General features: G+C 36.9%; 1 protein-coding gene across 6 annotated transcripts in view; it reads right to left on the bottom strand.

The window, feature by feature from the left end:
• IRAG1 (inositol 1,4,5-triphosphate receptor associated 1) overlaps positions 1-23,648 on the bottom strand; it is a 71,751-nt gene that overhangs the window by 14,145 nt on the left and 33,958 nt on the right. For 5 of the 6 annotated variants that reach the window (XM_054275481.1, XM_054275480.1, XM_054275485.1 and 2 more), the window contains exons 2-11: positions 18,762-18,825; positions 15,708-15,785; positions 14,491-14,679; positions 9,409-9,509; positions 8,136-8,206; positions 6,636-6,809; positions 5,135-5,184; positions 4,679-4,720; positions 3,510-4,100; positions 1,670-1,748 (exon numbers count right to left, since the gene is read on the bottom strand). In XM_054275481.1, the coding sequence (XP_054131456.1) occupies positions 1,670-1,748; positions 3,510-4,100; positions 4,679-4,720; positions 5,135-5,184; positions 6,636-6,809; positions 8,136-8,206; positions 9,409-9,509; positions 14,491-14,571 (1,189 nt within the window). In that variant the 5' untranslated portion in view covers positions 14,572-14,679; positions 15,708-15,785; positions 18,762-18,825. The remainder of the gene's footprint in view (positions 1-1,669; positions 1,749-3,509; positions 4,101-4,678; positions 4,721-5,134; positions 5,185-6,635; positions 6,810-8,135; positions 8,207-9,408; positions 9,510-14,490; positions 14,680-15,707; positions 15,786-18,761; positions 18,826-23,648) is intronic. The other variant, XM_054275486.1, reaches the window with a different exon arrangement.

The following is a 23,648-nucleotide window of genomic DNA, read 5'->3' as shown; positions in this document are numbered from 1 at the left end:
CGACAGTAACTTGTCATTGATAAAAACCATGATGGAGACGGTACATTGGATTCATAACAGTAATAATGAAGTATCTGACTATTTCCTATTGTTTAAGCAAAATTACCACTCCAGTTGAAAAGGTGGCTTCTCTGATAATGTAAGGAAGTAGGTCTCCCTGACAAATTAACTAAGAATTTGACCCCTTGCTTGTTTTCCCCACTGAGGACAAGGAGTTGACCCTTAAAGTTCTGGCTACCATTTAGAAAACTTACTGCACTAGAAAAAGCTTCTGACACTCATGAGATCCATGTTGAGAAGCTGGATAAAATAATCTAATCTTATTCACAATGTTTTCCTCAAGATTTCCAAACATGCCAAAATTACATAGGCTGGTAAAATGGCAACTATTTTATAGTTTCAAACAGAGCCTGCTAAATAATTTTTGGGAAATTATTCATTAACAGAGTGACAGGAATAATATCATCATATCTAATAATTCAAAGATATAACCACTAAATATAGAGGACAGGAAGCCTTTTTCATCTTTATTCATTCACACTGAAAATGAGTCCATTTCCAGACATAACATGAAATGTTGTATCTCAACCATCTCTGAGTATAACAGGAACTTTAAGGCTCATGAGCTAGTCCCAGTGCAAATGTATGAATTAGCAAAATTGTATTACTGCATTAAAAGAAATTGAAATTGTCATTGGATTAAATCTTGGACAATCAGTCTCAGCTCCTTTCATAGTAACCATCTTCATTTCAGTTAACGTCACACTGAACAAGTTCTGAATAAACTACTTCCAAACAAATATATAGTTTTGGCTTAAATATTTTAGGTTGACATATTTGGTTTAAATATTTTAGCTAAGCAGTACTGCTAATTAACTCTTCCACATGTTGAATTATCTTCAGGTTCATATCTTTACTCTTTATTCTGAATCTTTTTAAATGCAGCTACAGGCATCAAATCTTTTTTGCTTGTTTTAGATTGGAGAAAACATTTGCTGCCAGATTTCTTTTTCTTCATTTATGTAGAGTTTTAAAGTCTTTTCTTTTATTTTTCCTTCAAAATCACAGAAATTGAGGTTAAAAAAATCCTACTTATTGCAAGGCATATTTTTCCAATCCTTCAAATACTTTTATGACTCTTTTCTGGCCTTACATTTTGTCATTGACATTGACATGGAAATGTAGACCAGAAGTGAAAATGCCATTTCAATACTTGCCACACATACACTAAAATAATAATTAAAAAAAAAAAGAATAAAGCATCCCATCTCTTATTTATACTCCCAGGGATCATATTCACCCTTATGACCATAATATCTTGCAGAACTTACATCCATTTAATCCATCACTGCTGAAATGTTTTTACAGAAAGTTACTGAAACTTCAGTCCTACAGCTATTAGGTACAAGCCAGACTCCATTCCACATGTGCATCTTTTCCCTTGGTTATAATAATACCTACAGTATCTTCTTGGTTCTAATCATCAAGAAAATGAGGTACTTTCCACTATTGGTCTCTCTTGTTGATAATTTATTACTGTTCTCCATGACTGCTTTAACTATTCTAGCAATTGAAGATTTTAAGACTTTTTCTCCTCACCCCCACATAACAGTGAGTTATAAAAATCAGTATATAACAAACATTCTTTCCAGTTTTTATGATACTGCACCTTTTTCCTGTTCCGCTGCTTCACTAAGTTCAGGAAGTTTAAGTCCAACTAAATTTTGATTTCTCATCAAAATATGCTCCTGTGAAGAGAAACAATAATATTTGTGACTAAACTACAAATCTCAATTTAGATATCCCTGCCACATGTAAATAAAACACTTACTTTAGTTAATAAACATAATAGAGATATTTGCATTACATTACAGTCAGATGCTACATACCAGGATACTCATAAATTCACACACACTCTAGAATATTACATATTTCAAATTCCATACAGGCATTATTTAGAAAAATTCCTGGTCATGCAAACACAGATTTGTGAAATGTGCCCCTTATTCAAGTAGATATGTAGAGTTTTGGTAAGTGACAGCTTCAGTACCTGACAATAAAAAAGTAATTTTGATATAGCCACAGTAATAACTAAGTATCCCAGATAACAGAAGAAATTCAGAAAATCCTACATATGAGACTTTGACTTTATTAAGACCAGAACTTGGGATGCTTCATTGTTACTGTGTTCTACCTCTATTCCTTACAGATAGGGAAAAATGCACTCTCAAGGATTAAACCTTGTTGTCTTATTTTCCCTTTTATCATCTCCTCAATTTCTTTCATATTCTCACATGTTTAAATTCACAAATACCTGTTTTTGTTTATGAATAGACAATTCCCACTGGAGACAGAGCTCAAATCTTGCCTAACTGGAATTATAGATCATGTTGCAAAAATTTTTTTATTCTCTTATTTGTGCTTATCAGCTTCTAGGTCATTCAAAATGACAGAATTAAAGAATTATAGAATGACTTGGGTTGAAAGGGAACTTAAAGATGATCTGGTTACAAAGCCCCTGCCATGGGCAGAGACAGCTTCACTAGCCCAGGCTGCTCCAAGCCCCATCCAGCCTGGCCTTGGACACTGCCAGGGATCCAGGGGCAGCCACAGCTGCTCTGGGCACCCTGTGCCAGGGCCTCACAAACCTCACAGGGAAGAATTGCTCCTGGAATTATATGGCCCAAGGGTACCTAGAATCAAAACTTGCAGTACATACACACTAAGAATCTGTGTTATATCAACAGGAAAAGATGAATAATGAAGCTGCCATTCCCAAACAATACAATGGGAATGAATTAACCAAAGTTCAGAATTGAGGTCCTCACCTGTCAGCCTTAGATTAATCTTAAAATATTAACTACTGGGGGTTAAGGAAAATCTCCTTATTAGGCTGTTCAGGAAAGTACCTGCTGCTTCTTTTTTTTTTTTTTTTCTTTCAAAAGTCATTATTAGCAATAGAGACATGTTCTCTGCTTTCTTTTGGTGATTTATCATTTCATGAAGTTTCTGCTTTTTCCCCTAGGGTTTAATTACTTACCATTTAGGAATTTATTTAACAACAGATTACTCATTTAGAAGCTGACAGATTTGCAGCAGGTTATAATTAGGAACTATAAATCTGGACATGCTCTACCTGCCCTTTCTGTCAGAGATGCCCAGTTCTACATCTCTGAACACTTTGAGACATTTTCTGAGACAATTCAATAATCAGCTAATCATTACAGACCCATTTCCTGTCCTTTGAGATCTTCAAATATAAACATGAAAGAGCACATGCATATTTACACCTAGAAGTACCACAGTGCACTTGATGCATACCTGAGGAGAACTAAGAAATAGAAACTAAGAATAGAATAGAACTAAGAAATAGAAATGTTTATGCTGAAACTGTTTCCCATTTTATCACTGTTTCTTGCAGTGATAAAAATAATTCTAAACATATTGAAAGTTTAGTAGGGTATGAAAATGACTTTTTATAACAGGATACAGCTGATGACAGGACTTACCTCTCTGAGCTTTGTCAGCTTCTGCATTCGAACTGGCTGAACTTGGATTTGAAGGTCTTTGAAAGCTTTTAACTGATTGTTGGATTTATTACCAAGAAAGCCTTTATCTTCCTCAGATGGTAATTTTAAAGGGGTTTTCTCTTTCTGTCCAGGCTCCAAGCTATCCCAGGACACAGCCCGTAATAGAGGAGGACGCAGTCCACACAGTTTAAATTCTGGTTTAAATGGAACTTTATGGTCCCTCATTTCTGGAACAGGAATTTTTAGCTTTGAGTCCATATTTCCTATTCCTGGTCCTGGTAGATGGGTTCTTAAAGGAACATCATTTTCCTTCCCTTTCTTGAGGAACGATTTTCCAAGTTCATTTTCACAAACATTCACGCAAGTATTAAGAGACATTCTGCCACCATCACCAGCTGAAGGGGAGAATTTAGGTAAAGTATCCATATGTTTACGTGGATCAAAGTTTTCCTTTTGGTCTGAGAGCTTCTCTTTGGAGTTTTCAAAGCCAGCAGAACGAGGAACCAACCTTCCCTGAGAAATCTTTCTTTGATCATTCTGCCTTCGATCAATTAATCCTTTTGCAGCATTCTGAAAGTACAGGGACACACATAAAACAGAGAATCAAGTCCAGATTCCTCTTTTCCCCTGCCCAAGGACAGATTTTCATTGTAAAAAGCCACTTCCTTTTCAGTGACATTTGCTTTTGAATATGTGCTGTTGACAAAAGAAATAATTTTTAAAAGGCCCTTAAAGAATATTGACTTTGGAATCACTTCTCTGAACTTTTGAGTTAACCTCTCCCATTCCAGAGTCCATTACATCAATCCTCCTAAAGCCAAGCACCTCAGCATGCTAATGTCATGGAAAGTCTAAACCCCTGACATACACTAAAATGGCTATAGCAGATATTTTTACTTTACTTATAAAGTTATTTAGCATATTGATTTTAATTGAGCTAGAGCAGGGTGCATGATAGGATGGAAAGATCAAGTGCTAAGACCACTGTCCTACACTACTTTTGCGGATGTTTCATAATTTCTTGAAGTATTGTAATTTTCTTTTCACCCAGTGAACAATCTTTCAGCATTTTCAGTCCCATCAGTAAATCATATGTGTGCTAAGACAAACCAGCACACTCTGTTCAGCTCTCAATGTGAAACACTTACCTCTGCAGTTTGCCTGTCATCCTCTTTCACAATTCTGTTATTCTAGCAAAAAAAAAATTGAAAAAACTGCTTACAAGGTTCTGTTTCACACCTATGCTACAAATATTAGATATAGATACCAACAGCTGAACTTTGAATCTCATAACTTTTACATTGCTTATTATATTTATTTATGAAATAACTTCAGGGATTAGCTTTTGCATACATTAGGGTTATATTGCATCTTTTTCTATTTTCTACAGTTAGCAAATCTTCATGATCTTTCAGGTCTTGTTACTTCATAGATATCTGTCTTCAGACTAAATATTTATTTGTCTCTTGCTGTACAGAGAAAGTACCAGCAATCCAATTTTGATATATAAAATGGTTTTCCAAACATACAATTTTTATCAGGGACTAAAAGGGCAGCATATTATGATAATAATCAGATTATTGCACAGACTATTCAGCTCTTACCTGCCCTGGAGATACTGACTCAATACTAGTGGCTGTGCATGCATCAGACCCTGAAAGATATACATATAATTAGGGCATATCCTGATATTCTGCTCAAAATTTTTACTAATATAGCATTACCAAATCCATATGTGCACAGTTTCCAATAAGACATGGACAAAAATTCAAATGTCAAAAATACTATTAAAACAGGAAAAAAAAAATCAAACCCATAGCAAATGAAACATCATTAAAGCTTCTCAGAAGTCTGTATTGACAAAATTTTAAAAATAGAACATGTGAACTTGCAACACCACAGCAATAAAAATATAATAAAAATATGTATATTTAAAAATCTATTTTGTATGCATTCAGAGCTTTATCATATTCAGGACCAGATGCTTAAATCTACTCTTCTCAAGAAATAATAAACAAATGCTTTTTTGGTGAGCTTTCATAAGTTAAAGTTTGAGCCTGCAAATGATTGGATTTGATGATCTTAGAGGTCTTTTTCTCCCTTAATGATTCATGATCATTTTACCTGATGGAAGTGGGAGAGAGAGAACTGCTCTGAGATGCTATGGGTGCAACTTTAGGACTAAGAGTAGGGGAAACTGCTTCATTAGAACAAAGACATAAACAAAATGAAAAGGTGATTTTACTTTCTAGGCTTGTACCTTCTGTATTTTTAGAATTCAGATAAGATAAAAGCTTCAACATCATAGTCATGTGTTTGTCCAGAACCTGATAAGTCATTTTAATTGCCAGGTTGTACTTGGCAATTAGGAGTTTAAAGCATGTTTCATGTCTTATACTTGTCAAAAACTGATAAATTTCTATTGATACAGGGAATCCTTGTTCTCCTCAGTTTTCTGATTCTGTAAGCACTGAGGGGAGACAGCACAAGACAAGATTCATGAGGAATTTAGGATAAAAAAGAGGTGATATATAGCTGTGGTTTTTTTTTTTCCTCCAGAGAGTTTGAAATGGCATTTCAAAGCAAAATGAAGGTCCTATTTCATGGTAAAATGGCATTTTGTTCCAGTTTTAAAACACTTCAAATAAAAGGAAAAGTAATTTCAATTGACATTCTAGAACAAAACAGTTTATTCTGCTGTTTTTAAAGGAGGATCTGGTCCATTTACCATAGTGTATGACTATGTTCAGAATAAGAGGCAGTGTAATTGTGTCTGGAGGGGATGTTTTTTCAGCAGGATGAATCTAGTCACTAGAATTTCATTTAAACAACAATTTGTGAGCATTTTTCACTTTTCAACAGAAATATTTCATGCCTTGTTACACTGTTTGCAGTGTAACTTTACACCATTTTACCCTGACACATCTGGGTACATGGATGGGGCATTTCTGTTTTTGTGCAACCTTGTGGAGGACATGAGGGATTCTGACCTTCACATTAACCAAGGGTATGGCAACAGCAGCAATGTATAGATTACAGGAGATGTTTGCCTTTACAGATGTTTGAAGGAGAATATAAAATCTGGTTTTCAGGATCTGCCCCTACCTGTGGGTGACTCTGAGAGGCTGCTTCTTGACTTCCTGCCTCTGCGTGTTAGGAACCTCTCACTCACTTTCTTTGCTTCTTCTAACAATTCAAGGTTCTTCTTTTTGTCTTCCTCTGATATTTTGACATCTGGTAGTGGATCATTCACCAGATCAATCACATGACCACTATTGTCTGTGTAGAAAATGTTAGAATTAGAGCTGGACCTTCCATTTCCAGGTATATTGTGGCAAACAAAGAGCAACAAGTTCAAAGCAAGCCTGTAAATTTATACCTATAAATTCAGCTTTGAGCTTGCATGGAACAAAAAATTAATGTCTGCTCATTTCTTATGTTGTTACAATCCCAAGTTTAGAGCAAGTCCTCAAAACCACAGGTAATCCACTAAGATTAATTCACTGTGATCAAAAATTCTCTGCATATGTGAAACTGGCTTTTCCAGCTGTGTCTCCAATGCAGTTTTTCTCATTTCTAAATAAAAGTGCCATTAGATCCATCTCAACTTACAGTAATGGCATTTCTGTTGCAGACTGAGCTTCTTCATGGAGTTTTCATGTTCAGTTTTTCATGGTTAAGAACCCATAAACTCAGCCAGAAAATATTTAAGCACAATAGTTTTAACAATTAATTTAACACTTCAATAATCTGTGGCATTTAAATTGGTTGAAAACACTAAAGTTTGAGCACCAATTTTTACACTTCTCCAGCCTATGATGCAGCAAAGAAAGCAAGCAGTTGTCAGAAAGGTTCTTTCTGTGTAAGTCAGTATTTATGGCTTTTATGAACATCTAAAGAACAGCTTGGGTGAGGGGGAGGAAAGTCATCAGGTAATATGAGAAAAATATTTTAAAATTTGACAAGAGCCATTACAGAACCATCAGTTTTCAGAAAAGCTAAGGATTTAAGCAAGCAGCAAAAACTCAAGAGTTTTTTGTTGTTTCACTATTGGTTTTTGATTGATTTTTTGAGGGGGAGAGAGAAGTCCTTTGGCTTTAATTTCCTTAAATTTAGTTCAATTTCAAGGATGTCAAAAACCATACTTACAGATTGAATATTCTAAAGCAATCTATTTTCAGTGAAATATCTGTTTTGGTTTAAACTCAAATTTGTGTGTTGGAAGTTTGAGAGACAAGACCTCCCATGACACTTCCCCTGTGCCAACAAAAGAGAAGCTCAAGTGTAGCAAAACCAGTATTTTGTATTCTACAAGAAATAAAGCATGTATATGTTGAGCCTTCTAAAGATGTTAAGCTAATGCACCAATTAACAACTTTCTGAAAGTAACAATGTGTGTATTTCCTTAAATTTGTCTGCATGCAGTCCACTTACAAACTCATTACCACAATTCAACATCCCAGCAGCGTTCCCTGTGCATACATTACACAGTGTGCACAGAGAAAAAAATTGTGGTCAATACAGTCAGACTCTCTATACAGGTTTTCACTGCATGCCACATTTTCTGAGAGTACATCCTAGCTGAAATGAATAATCACTTCTTACCAACAGAAGTCAGTGAACTTGTTGAATTCCTGGTGGCACGGTTAGAATGTCTCCTATGGGGACTCCGAGGCCTAGAGAGAAAAGTGAACAAAAAAATTATGGAGTATGGCACCAAAAAGAGGTCCTAATTAGCTATTAAAAATTAATATTAAAATGAAAGCCCTTTGATTTAAAAATGAAGACAAAAAGCATTTATTGCAGTTTCTCTCACCTCCAAACAACTGGAAAATGGAGGAGATCGTGGAAAGAAGGAAAATTGCAGAAATTGATCTAACAAAGAAGTTCTAAAATTTGCTATTAATCTCATTCACTGTGAACCTGATTTCTTAGGAAAAAACCTGCACATTTCTGTAGATTATTACCATCACTTAAAAATAATGTAAGAATGGCATATAGCAAAAAACCCCCACAAACCCCCCCAAAAAAAACAAACAAAAAAACCCCACCAAAAAAAACCCCAAAAAGCCCCACAAAAAACTAACCACCAACAAAAACCCCCAAAAGACTTACTCTTTATGAATTTTTACTGCTTCTTAAACTAAATTTTATGGCTAAAATAATTCCTTAGGCTCCCACATTGACACTCCCATAGGATCTTTCTAAACTGCAAACCAAGTAAAAGTCTCAAACAACTGCAGAAATGTAAATACTGACCCTGCAAATAATTCTGCTTTTGAAGGGCTGCAGATAAATTCTGACTCTAAACTAATCTTGAAGTTTGGAGAAGCACACTTTTTAAAATACAAACAAATTATACATTTACAAAATATATTTTTGATATGTTTTTTCCCCATATTTTAAGTTTAGTGTCAGGCCAATAAAATGAAAAAGCCCAGGTCAGGAAGTATGCTTTATCAGAGTAAATATAATAACTGAAAACTGAATTGAAGCCTTCAGCTTCAAACAGGATTATTATTTCTATTCAAAGACTTACTTTCACATATGCTTAACCTCAAGGTGGTATTCTTGTCCCATCTATGTGAACAGGCCCAAAACTGCTTTAAATCCGTTGCATCACAGTGCTCAAACTAGATATTTAAGTTGTCCAGCTCAGTGAGTGGGGTTGTCAGGCTCAGTGTTCTGTGTTACTCTTCTCTTTTAGTCTCAGTTATATTCCTGTTCCTCCACCCTGCATCCCAAACACCATTCTCAAAATGCAAAGGCAATATGACCAACTCACAGAGATGCAGCATCCAACATACATTTCAGAGCAATGTTTTAGAAACACAGCCTCTGAAATTTATGGATGGATTGCTAATGTATTATACAGTACCTGTTAACCAGATTTTTATGAATTTCTACATCTGGAGTGACAGCATTCTCTGGAAGAACAATAGAAGGTGTGCTGCATGTTGTCCCTTCAACAGTTGTGTCCTGAATGGTGTATGACAAATATAAAAATGTAGTTAAACAGAAATTTAAACCACTGAACATTGACTCTCTGTGTGGAAAACAATGTGTATTTCTCAATTTACCTAAAAGAGAAAAAGTAATTGAAATAAGACATAATTAGCTGTAATTTGACAAAACAAACTTGAATTAGAGGCCTATACTTAAACTACTCAAAAGTCGTGATGGAGACCTGGAATATCTGTTTTCTTTAAAAACTTTTAGTGCATGCAAGCCAAATTCAATAAGCATGGAGCTAATGAGAAAGCTTTAAAAATGCAGTCACAGACTGGTTTTGCACACAGCAAACCATTTCTCAAGTGAAGTACATGTCCAAGAGTTTGGTGAATTTATGAGCTGAATGCAAGAGTGAAAAGCAGCTCTGTATAACAGGGCTAAATTAAGCACACAAACCCTCCAAATGATAGTAATGTATAATGAAAGCTTGAAAAAAACACAGTATTAAGTGTACACGATACTCAAAACTCCAGAAAATAATTTAAAGTTATCTTGTTAAGAGCACCACATGGTTTTCCCTCAGATTACTTGGAAACATATTTTTAAAAAACATAATTTAAAAATTTAATGAAATAAAATATAATTTTTAAGTGCTAAAAGAAACTGGCAAGCTGGTACTGAATATTAGTATGTGCTTGCCTGCTTAAATGTGAGACCTTGCCTCAAGAACTTAATGTCACACCTTCTGTATAATTATACCATTCAGCTGAAGAAAAATAATCCATTTCCTGTGAGATATCACAAGTGAAGATGCATCAAGTTGGCATAAATCAATGTGGATGTCTCATATGTGGTAAGAAAATGATTACTTCTACCTCAAGTGCTGTGTTCAGATTAAAACCAGAAAACAGCTGAAGGGAAAGCTTCCCAGCAGAGGCAGGGGACTGCTGTTAAGTGACTTCTAAAATTTAAAGAATAATTTGTAAATTCTCAAATCCTAATTCCTTCTGCTAGGCACTGATATACATGAGAGTTTTGTGTTAGTTTGTTATTTAGAGTCTACAATTTCCTTGAAACTACATCCCAAAGCTTCACAAGAAATTTGTAAGGCAGGTAAGAAAAATCTGTGGCAATAGCACTAATTTAGGCATTAACAGAATGAATAAGTCACAGTTTAGTAAGTCAGTTTTAGACTCTGGAAGTGTTCCAGGCCAGGCTGGGGGGAGCTCTGAGCTACCTGCTCTAGTGGAAGGTCCCTGTCCATAACGGAGCCGTTGGAACTGCATGACCTTGAAGGTCTCTTCTGTCCTAAACCATTCTATTCTATTCTATTCCATAAGAAAGCTGATTCTTACTTGACTGCTAATTTCTGTCATTTACCATAGAACTCCTTGCAACAGCTCTCCCAGTGATGCATTTTATTCTTGTTAAAATAACATTTTCTGATCAAGTAAAAGGACTCTAGAATACATGGGAAATGGTATAACATTAAAATATACAGCATAACCCTTTTACCTCTCAAAGGCAACAAAATAGGCCTTGATTTGGACACCTGAGTTAGGATTCTTGATTCTACTGTAAATAGCAAAATTTTTTACTAAAATTTTTTTCAAGCAGCTTCACACTTCCATACTCATAATTCTCATATGAACTGCCTTGGCAAGTTCACTTTGTCAGTCACAGGAGAGCAGGATGGGGAACATGCCAAGAAAACACTGTGAAGATTTAAATTTAGGAAAAATATCATTGCAATTCTGAAAATGTTAAAATCCCAGAGCCTATGTGATTCAAATGCACAAGTGACATTTTATGACAATAGCTTGAAGGCAATTTTAGTAATATCCTTGAAAATGTTAAAAAGTGACAATATATTTTGTCAGTCACAAAACTCAGGTGACTCCCCTGCTTGTAGGGCAAAGCAGCTTAATACACATGCACAGTGTTTTTACTAATCTTGTGACTGCCAGAAAGCAAAAACTTCTGAATGATGTAACAACAGCCTTCAAGTCACTCAAGCCCATTTTAGGACTTTAAAAACGGCTCATTAAAAAAAAAAAAAAAAAAAAAAAAAAGAGTTTGCAGTCAAGGCTAGTTCAGGTCAGGTAGAAAACATTAATCCTGGTCAGCAGCCATAAGAGTTCAGGATCCACACAAGTGAAACCTCATGGCCCCGTTGTTCAAACCTGCCTTGTCCAGGAGAGGGGCAGGAACAGCCAGAGCAGGAAGCTCTTTGCAGGGCCAGCTGGCTCCACTCAAAAGGAATTGTTACAGATTCTCAGTGCTCAGGCTGCCCTACACGGCCTTGGAAGAGAAGCTTTAACAGGAAGCTTAAGCTGCCTCACAACAGTGCAGTGTTGTACAACTCTCTACAGAGATGTCAGAGAAGATTTCCATCACTTTCTTATTTGTGTGCCTTTAACTCTGCTCCCTTGGGAGCTTCCAGACCCATCTGCTCCTCAACTATTCCCAACAGTTGCCTCATCTCCTACTACCAGTGGTTCCCTGCTACCCAACTCTTTACTTCCTTTTTGTCCAAAGCCCTCCCCTGCCAAAAAAAAAAAAAAAAAAATTAGGGTAAAACTGACTCCACCTCTGTGGCTCAGGAGGGAACTGCTCCACATGGGTGACCAGGAGCCATCCAGACTTGCAGGGAGACATGTGGAAGGCTGAGAGGGTGGCACAGGCAATTTGGTCCATAACAGAACAGTCACAAGGATCAGGGATGGAAGTAGAACCTCCAGACATTCTGGCTGTTAAGTTCTACCAGGCCCTCACTAAACATACAGAGAATGTGCTTTTGAAATGTTTATAATCCGGACAAATTCAGGTGATTTTTACATGAATGGGATGGTGAGGGGAGAAGGAATACAAAGATACTCTGCTGAAAGACCTACCATGCCAGGTGACAGAGCTTTACTGTATAACACCTGAATTCTTTAAAGCACTGTGGAAAAATCCCAAAACAACAGAAAACTAGGAAACAGAAAATCCTCTGCAACCTGGCCATATTCTTAAATATTAATTAAAAGTCTAGACTGAACTTCAGAAAAACACAAGCTGCTGTAAGAAATACTGAAGTGAAAACCCACATTTGTTTTCTCAAAATGAATTTGAGACATAGAACCCAGATCTTCCCATCATGCAAAAGCATGATCATACTTGAAGCATGCAGAAAGCTACATGTGATGTAACATTTGACATTAAACATTAAAATGAACACGTGATGTTCATTTTCTTTTTGCCAGAACTGTTTTGCAATCTGTGCATTTGGGCATGCAGAGAAAAGGTGGGGAAGATTCTCCTGAAAGAGAATGAGGAAGGTGACAGACACCAGACAGCACTCTAGATGAGAAGAAATTTAAAGCTTTTTTTTGGAAACAGTTTTGAATGGCAGAAAACAAATTCACCAGCTTTTAGCTCCTTCTGATGCCCTCTCCTTGCTTGCAAGTCCTTATCTCACAATAAGCTGTTTTACTTAGAGTGACTTACAGTCAGGCTGTAGAACTTGACCTGCAGCAAGGGCCAAGAGTGACAACAGCTATGAACAAGACCAAATTTTCACAGCATTGGCTAGTAGCAAACCTTAAGGAGGCTTATGAGCAGTGTTTTGGTTAAAATCACTCCACCACAATTTTGTGCATAAAAATAATCACTTATCTAAAATGAAGCATTTTGCACAGTGACCTGATTCAGGAACTATCACATTACCACAGTCCTTTTAAGACCTACATCTAAAAGGCCTGGAAAATGTATTAAAAAATTAGTGCTTTTATATCAGGAGGTTGGAAATTTTCATTTGTCCCACTTGACAAGCACATTCAGGATTAGAATCACTGATGTTTGCTAGATTTTCATATTTTTCATCTCTAAATAGGTTTTATACAGCAAGTCTTTTGTACTAAAATACATTTCACATAGGTGAGTTTAAAAAGCCCCAATAAAATCTTCTTCAGCTAATAGATGTTATCAGATGGTAGTCTTGATGAATTTGTATCCAGCTGAGGTGTTTATCTTAAGGCAGGAAATTAACACTCAGCACCATGTGCAGCTTTGATGGAAGGCAGGACAAATCACTGCAGAGCTCACTGCTGCCAGTATTTTCCAACCATGTTAAAGTAGAGGATGTTTTCACCTAAAGTCTGGAGTGTAGTGTCCCCAAAGCTAATGGCAGTGTCTCATCTTTAACTGAGGATGTGCCAGACAATAAATCCTCTCTTTCTTTACACCAGTTTGCATAAAAACTAATTATTTGATTAGCCTGTGATTTCCTAATCACAGTAAGGTTCTTTACTTCAGCTAACAACAGACAAAAAAATCCAACCCCAGTTTATTAAAGCATGAAGCTACTTTTTATCTGTGGTATAGATTACTGCAAATAGGGAAGACCCATCTGTTACTGATTTTTCATATTTATCTGGAATGAAAACACATCAAGACATGTAGATGCCACACAAATTTGAAGCAAACTGATGAAATGCCTGTGGAACACCCACCTGCCTCTCACTAGTTCCAGTGTATGACCATCTACTGCTGTGGCAAATAAAGCACTGAGAAAGACTGCAAACCAAAAAAAGCCCATCTCCATCTTTCACACACACATGAGTTGCATAACATCTTCTATATCTGTAAAAGCAACACTAGTTGTTGAAGTGCAAGCCTAAGTTCTGTTCTCAAAGTTTAAAGTTTGCTTTAATAACATCACAAAGGTCATTTTTGGACAGCTTTGATATATGTCTGTCTGTTCGGAACCATTTATAAGCCTCCAGTTCAAAATGATAAACAACTGCTTGAGCAATTTAAGTTCTCATCCCTTAGGCTATAAAATATTTGAGGAACTCAAAGGATTTCAGCTGAAGGATCATTCATAGCTTCATCAATTAAGCAAAACACCCTAATACAGAGCAACAAATAGATTTGATTTCATAAACCCCTAAATATACACAGACATGTTTCAGCCTCAGGTTTCCAGCAAGTGTCAGAAAACACCTTTGCAAGTAAGAGAGCTTACTTTGGCTGGAGGAGAGCTGTTGTGCTGGGCCTCTTTTGCTTGTCCCTTGTCTTCAGGTAAGGTTGGCATGGTGGGCAGCATGAAGCACGTGGAGCTGCAAGGTTGACTAAGAGGACCATGCACTGCTGGCAGTATCTGTTTCAAGTTAGCCTGAAGGCATAAGCTCTGCGAGGCCTCGTGATCTGCAGGCTGGGTTAGATGCCAAAAATACAAATCAAATCCATTTAAAACTCTATGCTCCAAAACTGAGATCACGTTACAATAACAAACAGTATTAAGGTTTAAATTAAAAATGCTATCTTGTGTCTTAGTAACTAAAGCTTTCAAGGTCAAGTATAACTTAGCAAATGCATTCAAAACAGACAACCTTCTGTTCTCGTTGCTATTTCCATCTCTTTCCTAAATCTTACCATTTTCATTTTGTCATTATGATGTGACCAAACTGCCTTCTCTAAATATCCTCTAAGAAGTAAACAGCATCCTGTTACCATATCCTGGATATCACAGAACATCAGAATGGTTCAGGTTGGAAGGGACCACAGGGTCATCTGGTCCAACCTCCCTACTCAAGCTGGGTCATCCCAGAGCTCATGGAACAGAATTGCATCCCGAAAGTTCCTGAATATCCCCAGTGAGGGAGACTCCACAGCCTCTTCGGACAATCTGTTCCAGTGCAATCTGCTCAGAAGTTTTTCCTCTTGTTCATGTGGAACTTTCTGTGCATCAATTTCTGCCCCTGGCACTTCTCCTATTGCTCAGCACCACCAAGCAGAGTCTGGATCCATCCTCTGACACTTCCATCCAGATGCTGACAGACACTGCTAGGGTCCCCTCTCAGTCATCTCTTCCATAATATGCCTTTAGTAACTAATAGCCTTAGTGCTACAGAGCATGATCTCTGATCTCAGAGGATCAAAACTGGAACCCTAGAGGGTGGCACTTCTCCTTTGAGCAAGGTGAATTGTGAAAAGACTTGGTGTACCTCTGCACAAGACAACAAGGTGCAAGACACTTCCAAAGCAAAACAGCAGAAATGCCCAAAGAAGGAAAAAAATCACTGCCTATTAGGTGAGAAAATTCTCATTATTAGTATCAAGGGGAGGCAATGCATTCACAAGGGTAACATCAGCATGAAAGCCTGTACCACAGTCTGAGGATCAGCAGTGCAAAGCACAAATCAGTCCTTGGATTGGCAGTGGATGGGTTGCAATACTTACTGTGACACCTGCCCAGGAGTCAGGGAGCTGTCCTCAGCAGTGTCCTCATGAATGCATCACTGCACTCCCCGGCGGTGCCTGCAGGACACACACACACAGCTGAGGCCACCTGGTGCCCACACTCCGTCTCCACCAGGAACCGCTGCCTACTGCATTGGGAATGAACCTGCTACAGTTTCCCTTTCCATTTCAGGGGTGGGCAAAGAAATGTATTCAGGAACATGCTGGTTTATTGAGGTTGCCAATTTCATTTGTCAAAATACATCTGTTGCTTTAAAATTAAAGCAAAAAGAGGCAAAACCATTCACAAGAAACACTGAAGCAGTCTCAGTAGTGACAAGTGCCTCACCTCAGCTCTCACAGAAGAAAATCTGTGTTGTAAAACCTACAGAATGTGTGAAAACTTTGGACTACAGAAGCAGCTAAGACCCATGCTTTTATTATGTTCATTTCACATTATGTTGGAAACCTAATTTTCTCTTTCACTAGAAGAGGAATACAAGGCCATCTCACAGGATAATGCAGAATGAATAGATTGTAAAAATGATCCTACACAAGTATTGGTGTGTTCAAGAAAAAGTAATTATATCATTGCAGTTCCTCAATAACAGCTCTGAAAAAGATGCAGCACATGTGACATCATTATGAAGACCAAGATACAGACTCTCTGACTCTTTTTGAACAGTGGGCATAAAGATTTTTCAGAGCAGTGCATGCTGTCGGGACAGCATGTTTCAAGCTTTTCTAGACATGCACCTGTTACAGGTGATTTTCTAACTCTACAAAAGTGGTAGTTCATGTTTGTATCATGATTTTACCCACCTCTGACTTCAAACAAGAGTAGAGAAAACTTGCTATGAATAAAATCTTTAAAAATGGCTATTAAGGCAAAACAATTAAAGTCCCTAATAAGATGGAAAAGACCTAATTATGATTCTGCATATTTTAATAAATCCACAGATTAGACAGATACAATCACCGCTGTATGTTTCAACAACTAAGTTTTTTTGGATCAAATCCAGTCACCAACTATTAGCAACACATGAAACTGAGATGGAAACAAGGTAACTAAAAAAAGGGACACAGACTTACTCTTCATCACAAAATCCTGCCATCCTACACAATTTCAGAGTTTGCAAGAACTCCAAATTAAAAAAAAAATAGAGAGAAAAAATATAAATCTGGCTATTTATCTAATCCCTCTTAGTGGTTTCCCTTATGAATTTATTGTGGTTCTAATACATTCAACCCAATGCTGGGCCTGAAAAATCAGGAATGTTTCAAGTCATGGCCAAAGCATGCTTGCAGTCCTACACAGAATTGTAGAAGCTATTGCACCAAAGTGGTTTATTCCCAGTCTAAACTGAGCTCTTAGTACATACTAAACTTAAAGTAATGCAACTTATCTTGAAACAAGAAAAAACTGTTAAGCACATCAAGTTTCAGTTCATTTTTCAGATTTAAAAAGCAAAAAAACTTTAAAAGAAAAAGAAATAAATCATCAGGCTTGTCTAAGAATAGAAAGGGACAAATCCCAAGCTGTGTTGTCCTAGAGATGCAGCACAGAAAGTACAGCCAAGGGAAAACAGAGGGTAGAAAGATGAATTTATGCCACCTTAACAACCCCCAGATTTGGAGTGGACTAAGTTCAGGCTGTCTCCAACACAATTAGAACCCTATTCTGATTTCCTTACAGAGATATCTTGCAAATAGGAATAAGCTTCAAATCTCTGTGCTGATTAGTAGGAAAATTTCTTCTTCTGACTTTCCATTTTTTCCTAGTACCACTCCAGAAAACCCCAGTGCTGAGGACTGTAATGGAGCAGTGAAGGCTTACACATAATTATTCATATTCTTAGGCTTCTTGAATCAAACACCATCTTTGCACATCTCAACTGCATTGCTGCAGTCCACTAGACTGCCAAAGTGAGGGGTACTGCATTTTGGTATTTCAGTATAAGGATGTGGGTCAGTTAATAAACGATATGATTTAGAATTCCAAAATAATTAACTTTCAAACTAAAAGCTTAATTTTAACCTGGGCAGTGTTCTTAAAGTCAGTAGCCCATATTTTTAAAAGACTATGATGCTTACCCAGCACAAACATCATATATTGTAAATACCATGCTCTGCAAGGAGTTCTGCCATTTTCTAATCAGTTACTGCCTCCTACACTGGTAGGAAAGGCAAAGGTTTAGAAAAGATGGAAACCTAAATATTAGTGAATAAATGTTCTTCCATCACTGCTCAAGTGACCTTATGCCCCTTTAGTTGGGCAATGAAAACAGCCCCAGTAAGTGTCAAATGGTGTCAAAATGCACAAAATTAAGAGGTTTTGTGAGAACACTCTCCAAGAATTAGAGGAGCTTACCTGCATCTCAAAAATGCAGATAGAAGATAAAGAAACGTCCTTGGAAAATTTATGTCACCAGAAGGTACATTTTTTTCTTTTTCAGCTTAGGGCAGAGTGCAGCCTTGGAGCTTACAGAAATTCACACTTCTATTTACAAGACCAGCTGACAGCCTTACTGAACCCTGAGCTAGACAGAGTGTGTAGAGCTTGACTAGCCTGCTTCTAAGCCTGGCTCACCTGCCAGCTGAACAGCCTTTGGAATCATGCTACCATGAGCTTTGCCAGCTTTGCCTCCTTTCCACAAGAACAGACATGTTTCAGTCAAAGAAGGAAATGATGTTAACAACATCTGGAATTCAGTGAGGGACCAACTGAAACACCTGTAATTATTGGCCCTGAAGACTCTGAAAAGAGAGCTTAAAAATACACCTGCACTTTGAAAACAGTTAAGGTGCATGAACACATACTAGCATCCTAGGCACGGGGATAATTTCAAGATTCTCTTATTTCTATTTAATTTCTTTTTTTTTTTTCTTTGATCAAGCTCCCGCTGGCCTGCCTCTATCTTATCAAATTATTTAATTAGATTATTCTAGTGTTTTATCTAAGTAAATGATCTCCCCCAAAACTCAATTCTTTCAGAAATGACAAAAGCTTCAAAATTATCTTTCAAAATTAAATACTTGTAGAAATTAACTCACATGTCACAGGAAGAGTGGACGTGGGTGAAGATCTACAATTTCAGTATGCACGAGCCTTGTGCACCTACAAAATGAGTGAAAAAAACACACAAACAAATTACCTATCCAGTTCACAAAATTCTGCTCATTCCTACACTAAGAGGAGACAATCTAAAGAACAAAAGTAAGAAAAAGAAATAAGAGAGAGGATGGAGTGCTTTGAACATTTTGGTCTGTTATTATAAACTTACTGCTTAAAATAGTTAGGAAAAAAATTATACCCTGAGCTCAAATTTGTAGTCAGATACAAATCAGTGAATGCAGAGAACTTTCTTTTACCACTGTGTAGGCTTAGAGTACAATCTCCAGGAAATGGAGATCTGGGAGCTCTATTCCATAAAAGGGAAAAGTATTTAGAGGCCCTTGGCTTTCAGTGTGTTCTCTCTGCAACTTATTTTACCATAGCAGAGAAAGTTAAGTATAATCAGTTAACTTCCCCTGGCTGAGTCATGGCTGAGTCCATGTCAGCAAGGGCTCAGAGAAAGGTGCTTTACTCCATCCCCACTGATAGCTGGGCACCTGACCCCAAATGCTCTGTCACATCCTAACGAGGGGACACAAAAAGAGAGCAGAAAAAACCACTTAAGAAAGCATTTCATTAATATTTCTTGACCTCATGCTGCCTGTGGTCAAGTCTCGTTTGTCAAAACAGGAGCTACTTGCTCTTGGTGCAGCAGCTGAACTGCACAATTCTGAGTGGCTTTTTGCAACTTTTTTCCTGTACAGTGGTTGTAAAACACTACCAAATTAAAAAGGTAACTTTTAGCACTCCTTTTGGTATAGCTGTAAAAACACATGGAATTCACATAACATTTTGCAGCTTTGATGCACTTAAGACCCAGTAAACTTCCTTCAAACAAAGTCTGAGCAAAACAGGGTGTTCTTCTTATGCTTGTACCCAAAAAGTGTTTTCAAACACAAAGCATGATTATAGCTTAAGATATACAGTTTGTTGGCATACATTAACTATCCCCTAAAATTTTAAAAACCCAAAACCACAACACAACAAAAGAAACAAACCCCCTAAAAACAGATGCAGACTATCTAAATAGAAACACTTTGAAATTTTGCATTAGGACTCCAAGATCTTTGTATAATAGGAACATTCACTGGGAAAAGGAAAAAGAATGCCACAACTGAAGCTGACTCATGTACATTCTTGCCCTTTGTGACAAAAGGTCCTACATGGAAACTGGGAGACATTTTCTTTATTGTCTGCAACACAGGGAAAAAATTGACTAGTAGTTTCCTACTGCACCTCAGTTTTATGACAAAAGAGTGGTTTTTCATGTTAAGTACTCAAGTTTGCAAAATATTAAGATCCTGCTTCAGCCAATTTACCAAACCACAGAGCCATAGCCTCAGGACAAAAATAAGGCACCTCTGTGATAACTTCAATGAGTTCCAGCCACACTAAATACATACAACTGCTCGAGGGAAAACCTGGAAGACAAAGTGGTGTTTCTCCTTTTAGGATACAGAACAATTCTATTGAGGCATGCAGGGTATCTGCAACCACTGTGTGAATTCAAAGGATCTGTTCTCGTTCTGAGACTAATTCCTAAGTATTGAGATTCCTGAGTGACTTCAATAAAAATTATTGACAATCAGAACACTTTCAGGTTGCAGCCTCAGAGACAAGGGTTAAATGTGAATAATTCTGTCACAAAAATATTTTAAAGGAAGAAACTAGCAAAAGCTGGAAGAAAATACAATTCCTAAAAAACTCTCCTCAAACTCAGTGGTTACAAATGTCCTTGGAACTACAAGCTACACATGTAGGACTTGATTTACAGAGCAGCATGACAGGAAAGAATCTCCTTTTCTGCTTCCTGTTTTCCTCATAGCTCAGGAACACATAAAACTGGATGGCTTTCAATAATCTGCTTGAATGAGAGAAAGGAAAAGTTAGATCAGGCAGAAAGTAAAATGTTTTGATGCATGTCCAGCCTGACATGCATCCTGGGAGAATATCTCCAATAATGGGTAGTTATGACACTGTTAAGACTGAAAACCAAAAGGTTTGGGGGTGAAAGGTGATGTTGTTCCATTATCAACAAGACCAACCCCTACAACAAAGCATTTGGTTTGATTATGCATCAAAAATTTACATCAGAGTTTAAGGAAACCTGAAAACTAATTCCAAAAGGGTTTAGCGGAAAATTTATTCTGGGAGTTCTGCACTTAACTCCTAGAGGATCCATTCTGGTCCCAGCTTTAGCTTTTCCTTGATACATTAAGAGAAAAAGCAATTGGACCTATTTCACTCACAGACAAACATTTCAACATAGCTAAATGGAAATTTAAGTCTTACTAAAAGATCATAACTGTGTTCAAAAATAGCACTTTTCTTTCTGTAAAATGTCAACTTCATTTGTTTCAACAATGTTTTTACAGTTTCTGTTTTGTTAGCAGTCAGTGTTTAGATTTATTTCTCTTGCAGCAAAGCATCTTTGGAGTGGCTGACAATGACTTTTTTTGCCTTGCAAGAATTCTAGGCTGAATTTTATGCTGCAGACAATCAGCAAACAGATGAAGAATGTACATATTTTAGAAACACTGAGGAGAAGTATTTCAGTATTTCACTAGCTTTTTAGACTAGTAGACCCAGATTTTTTTAAAAGGCATTTCTTTTAAGGAAAGCCTATTTTAGATAGCCTGAAAAATTCCCAATACCACTTTTTTTTTTTTTTTTAGAGGCAAGTAGGAGTCAATGTTGCATCCATCAAACTTTTATAAGTTACTCTGGTTTGGATGCAATTTTTTTTTTATTTTCAAGGGGTTTTTATCTAGCACTAATGAAAATATAAGGAAATGAGGTTATAAGCAGCACAACCTCCCTATGAAAACAAATGGTTTTAAGAATTGCATACAAGTTCAGCAAAAAATATGTTCTGCCTCACTTGCAGTTTTTATTCATTCTGGGGCTTTTCTTTGAACAAATATTTTTGAGACAGAACTCCAAAATGGCAATTTTATCTCATTAAGTCTGCACCTAAGAAACCTGACTCAGCTCTCTTATAAGAGGGATGTCTTAATGCCCTATTTTTTTTTCCTCATCATGGGCTTTCAGCTGGAAAAGCGAGAAGACAACAAAAAGCACTGCTCAGGCAGGTGGCCTCTAGGAAACCCATTGGGATGAACTTTGAAGTACTTCAAAATAAAATTTTTAAATATACATATATTGTGAAAAAGATAGTACATGTGATATTAAGGAAGAATGAATCCCTGATTTATTCAGTATTATGTATAAGTTAAAGAATTCAGCTGCCAACAGTAGCAAATCTGATGATCAGAAGACTGTCAGATCTCAATGCATAGTTGCTATATTTCTTAACTTGAAGATTATTTTTTATAAACTTTAAGGAAATGCAGCTTAAAGGAAGAATGTGAATATAGATTGGGAGGATATTTGGCATGGAGAACAAGGATTTCTAAGCATAAGGAACAGCATATAAGAAAGTGGGAAGGTAAGAGTGGGAGAGCAGTACACTTGGTGTCATTCAGGAGGGCAGTTCAAAACAAACCCAGAGCTAGGAAGTAGCTGGAAAAAAGTCTATTACAGCATAAAGGCAGTGATCTTAAAACAGGATATATAAAAAAAAGTTGAAATAATATTTGAGTAAAAAACATTGCTCTCTTCCTCCTCCTAGACAACTTCCTATTTAAAAGCAGAATTGTTTAGGAGGCAGTGCCAGTCTTGTTGTGTGGTGCTGAAGGACCCCTCTGATGCAGGACCTGTGCACTGATGAATCTCCCAACAGAAATTGCACCATTCAGAATACCAGGAGATGATAATACCACCCAACATGCTTTTGCCTAAATGAGCATCGTGTACTCAGTCACACAGAGTCACTTGGGTTTCTTTCTTCTACACCTTCTCACAGATTTGGAGAAACTTAGATATGTTTCATAGACTGCATGTATTATACATCACATTCTAGTTACACATTTATTTTTGTCTATGGTGTAGGCAGAGTTGGGAGATTGAGTTGATATTTTCTCAAATTGCCACTTGTCTATATTCTTAGTCAATGCAAAAAGAGAACAAATAAGTTTGTGTGGAGGGGAGACAGATAAGATTAGGGGGAACCAAAATAATCAGAGTTCCTTGGTGTCAATTCATACTTTTTAAAGAAAAACCTTAAGGTTTCTATATGAAGTAAAATGTTTGAAAGTAGTTTCTACATAGAAACATTCTATAAATTATTCTGCTTTGCAGGGCAGCAGAATATCAACTTTGCATAATTTGGAAAAAACTACTACCAAGGGCCTGACTAGAAACATAAATAAGTTGAAGGCAATTAGGGCAGAACACTATTGCTTAGTGACCCAGGAGTCTTGTTGCTAGTCGAGCAAAAAATTTTCCAAATGAAGAAATCAAACTAAATTCTTTCTTTCCCAATCACAAAGGGTAATCCCAGAGGGTGAACTTGGTTGAGTAAACCAGCAATAAATAGCTTTCTTTGGGATCTCAAATGCAGTTGTGGGCTTTCAATCAGGGAGGTTATACTTGGCTTTCTATCTTGCATAGATAAAGGGCAAAGCAGCAAAACAACCATTTTATTCCCATTTTATCCTTGCTGGACACAATCAGATTGACATTTGCTTACTTTAGTGATACATGGACATCTATTTTTGCATTGCAAAAATGAACACACGCCAAAAGAGCATGAAGGTGTTTCACTTCCTTTTAATGAGAAAAGAATTATGACTCTTAGTCCACTGAATGTTTTTTCAAGTACTGCTGTATACCAGGACAGGAATATCTTCACTATCAACTTATTCAAATAAACAGCCATTGTGTGGATTTTGACTGCTTACTTTTTTTCTACAGACCTGCTAGTT

Source organism: Melozone crissalis, unplaced genomic scaffold (assembly GCF_028551555.1).
Source record: "Melozone crissalis strain CALT ecotype California unplaced genomic scaffold, PUWL_Pcris_2 ptg000018l_1, whole genome shotgun sequence".
NCBI classification, from domain to species: domain Eukaryota; kingdom Metazoa; phylum Chordata; class Aves; order Passeriformes; family Passerellidae; genus Melozone; species Melozone crissalis.
This window is presented reverse-complemented; position numbering and strand designations above follow the sequence as displayed.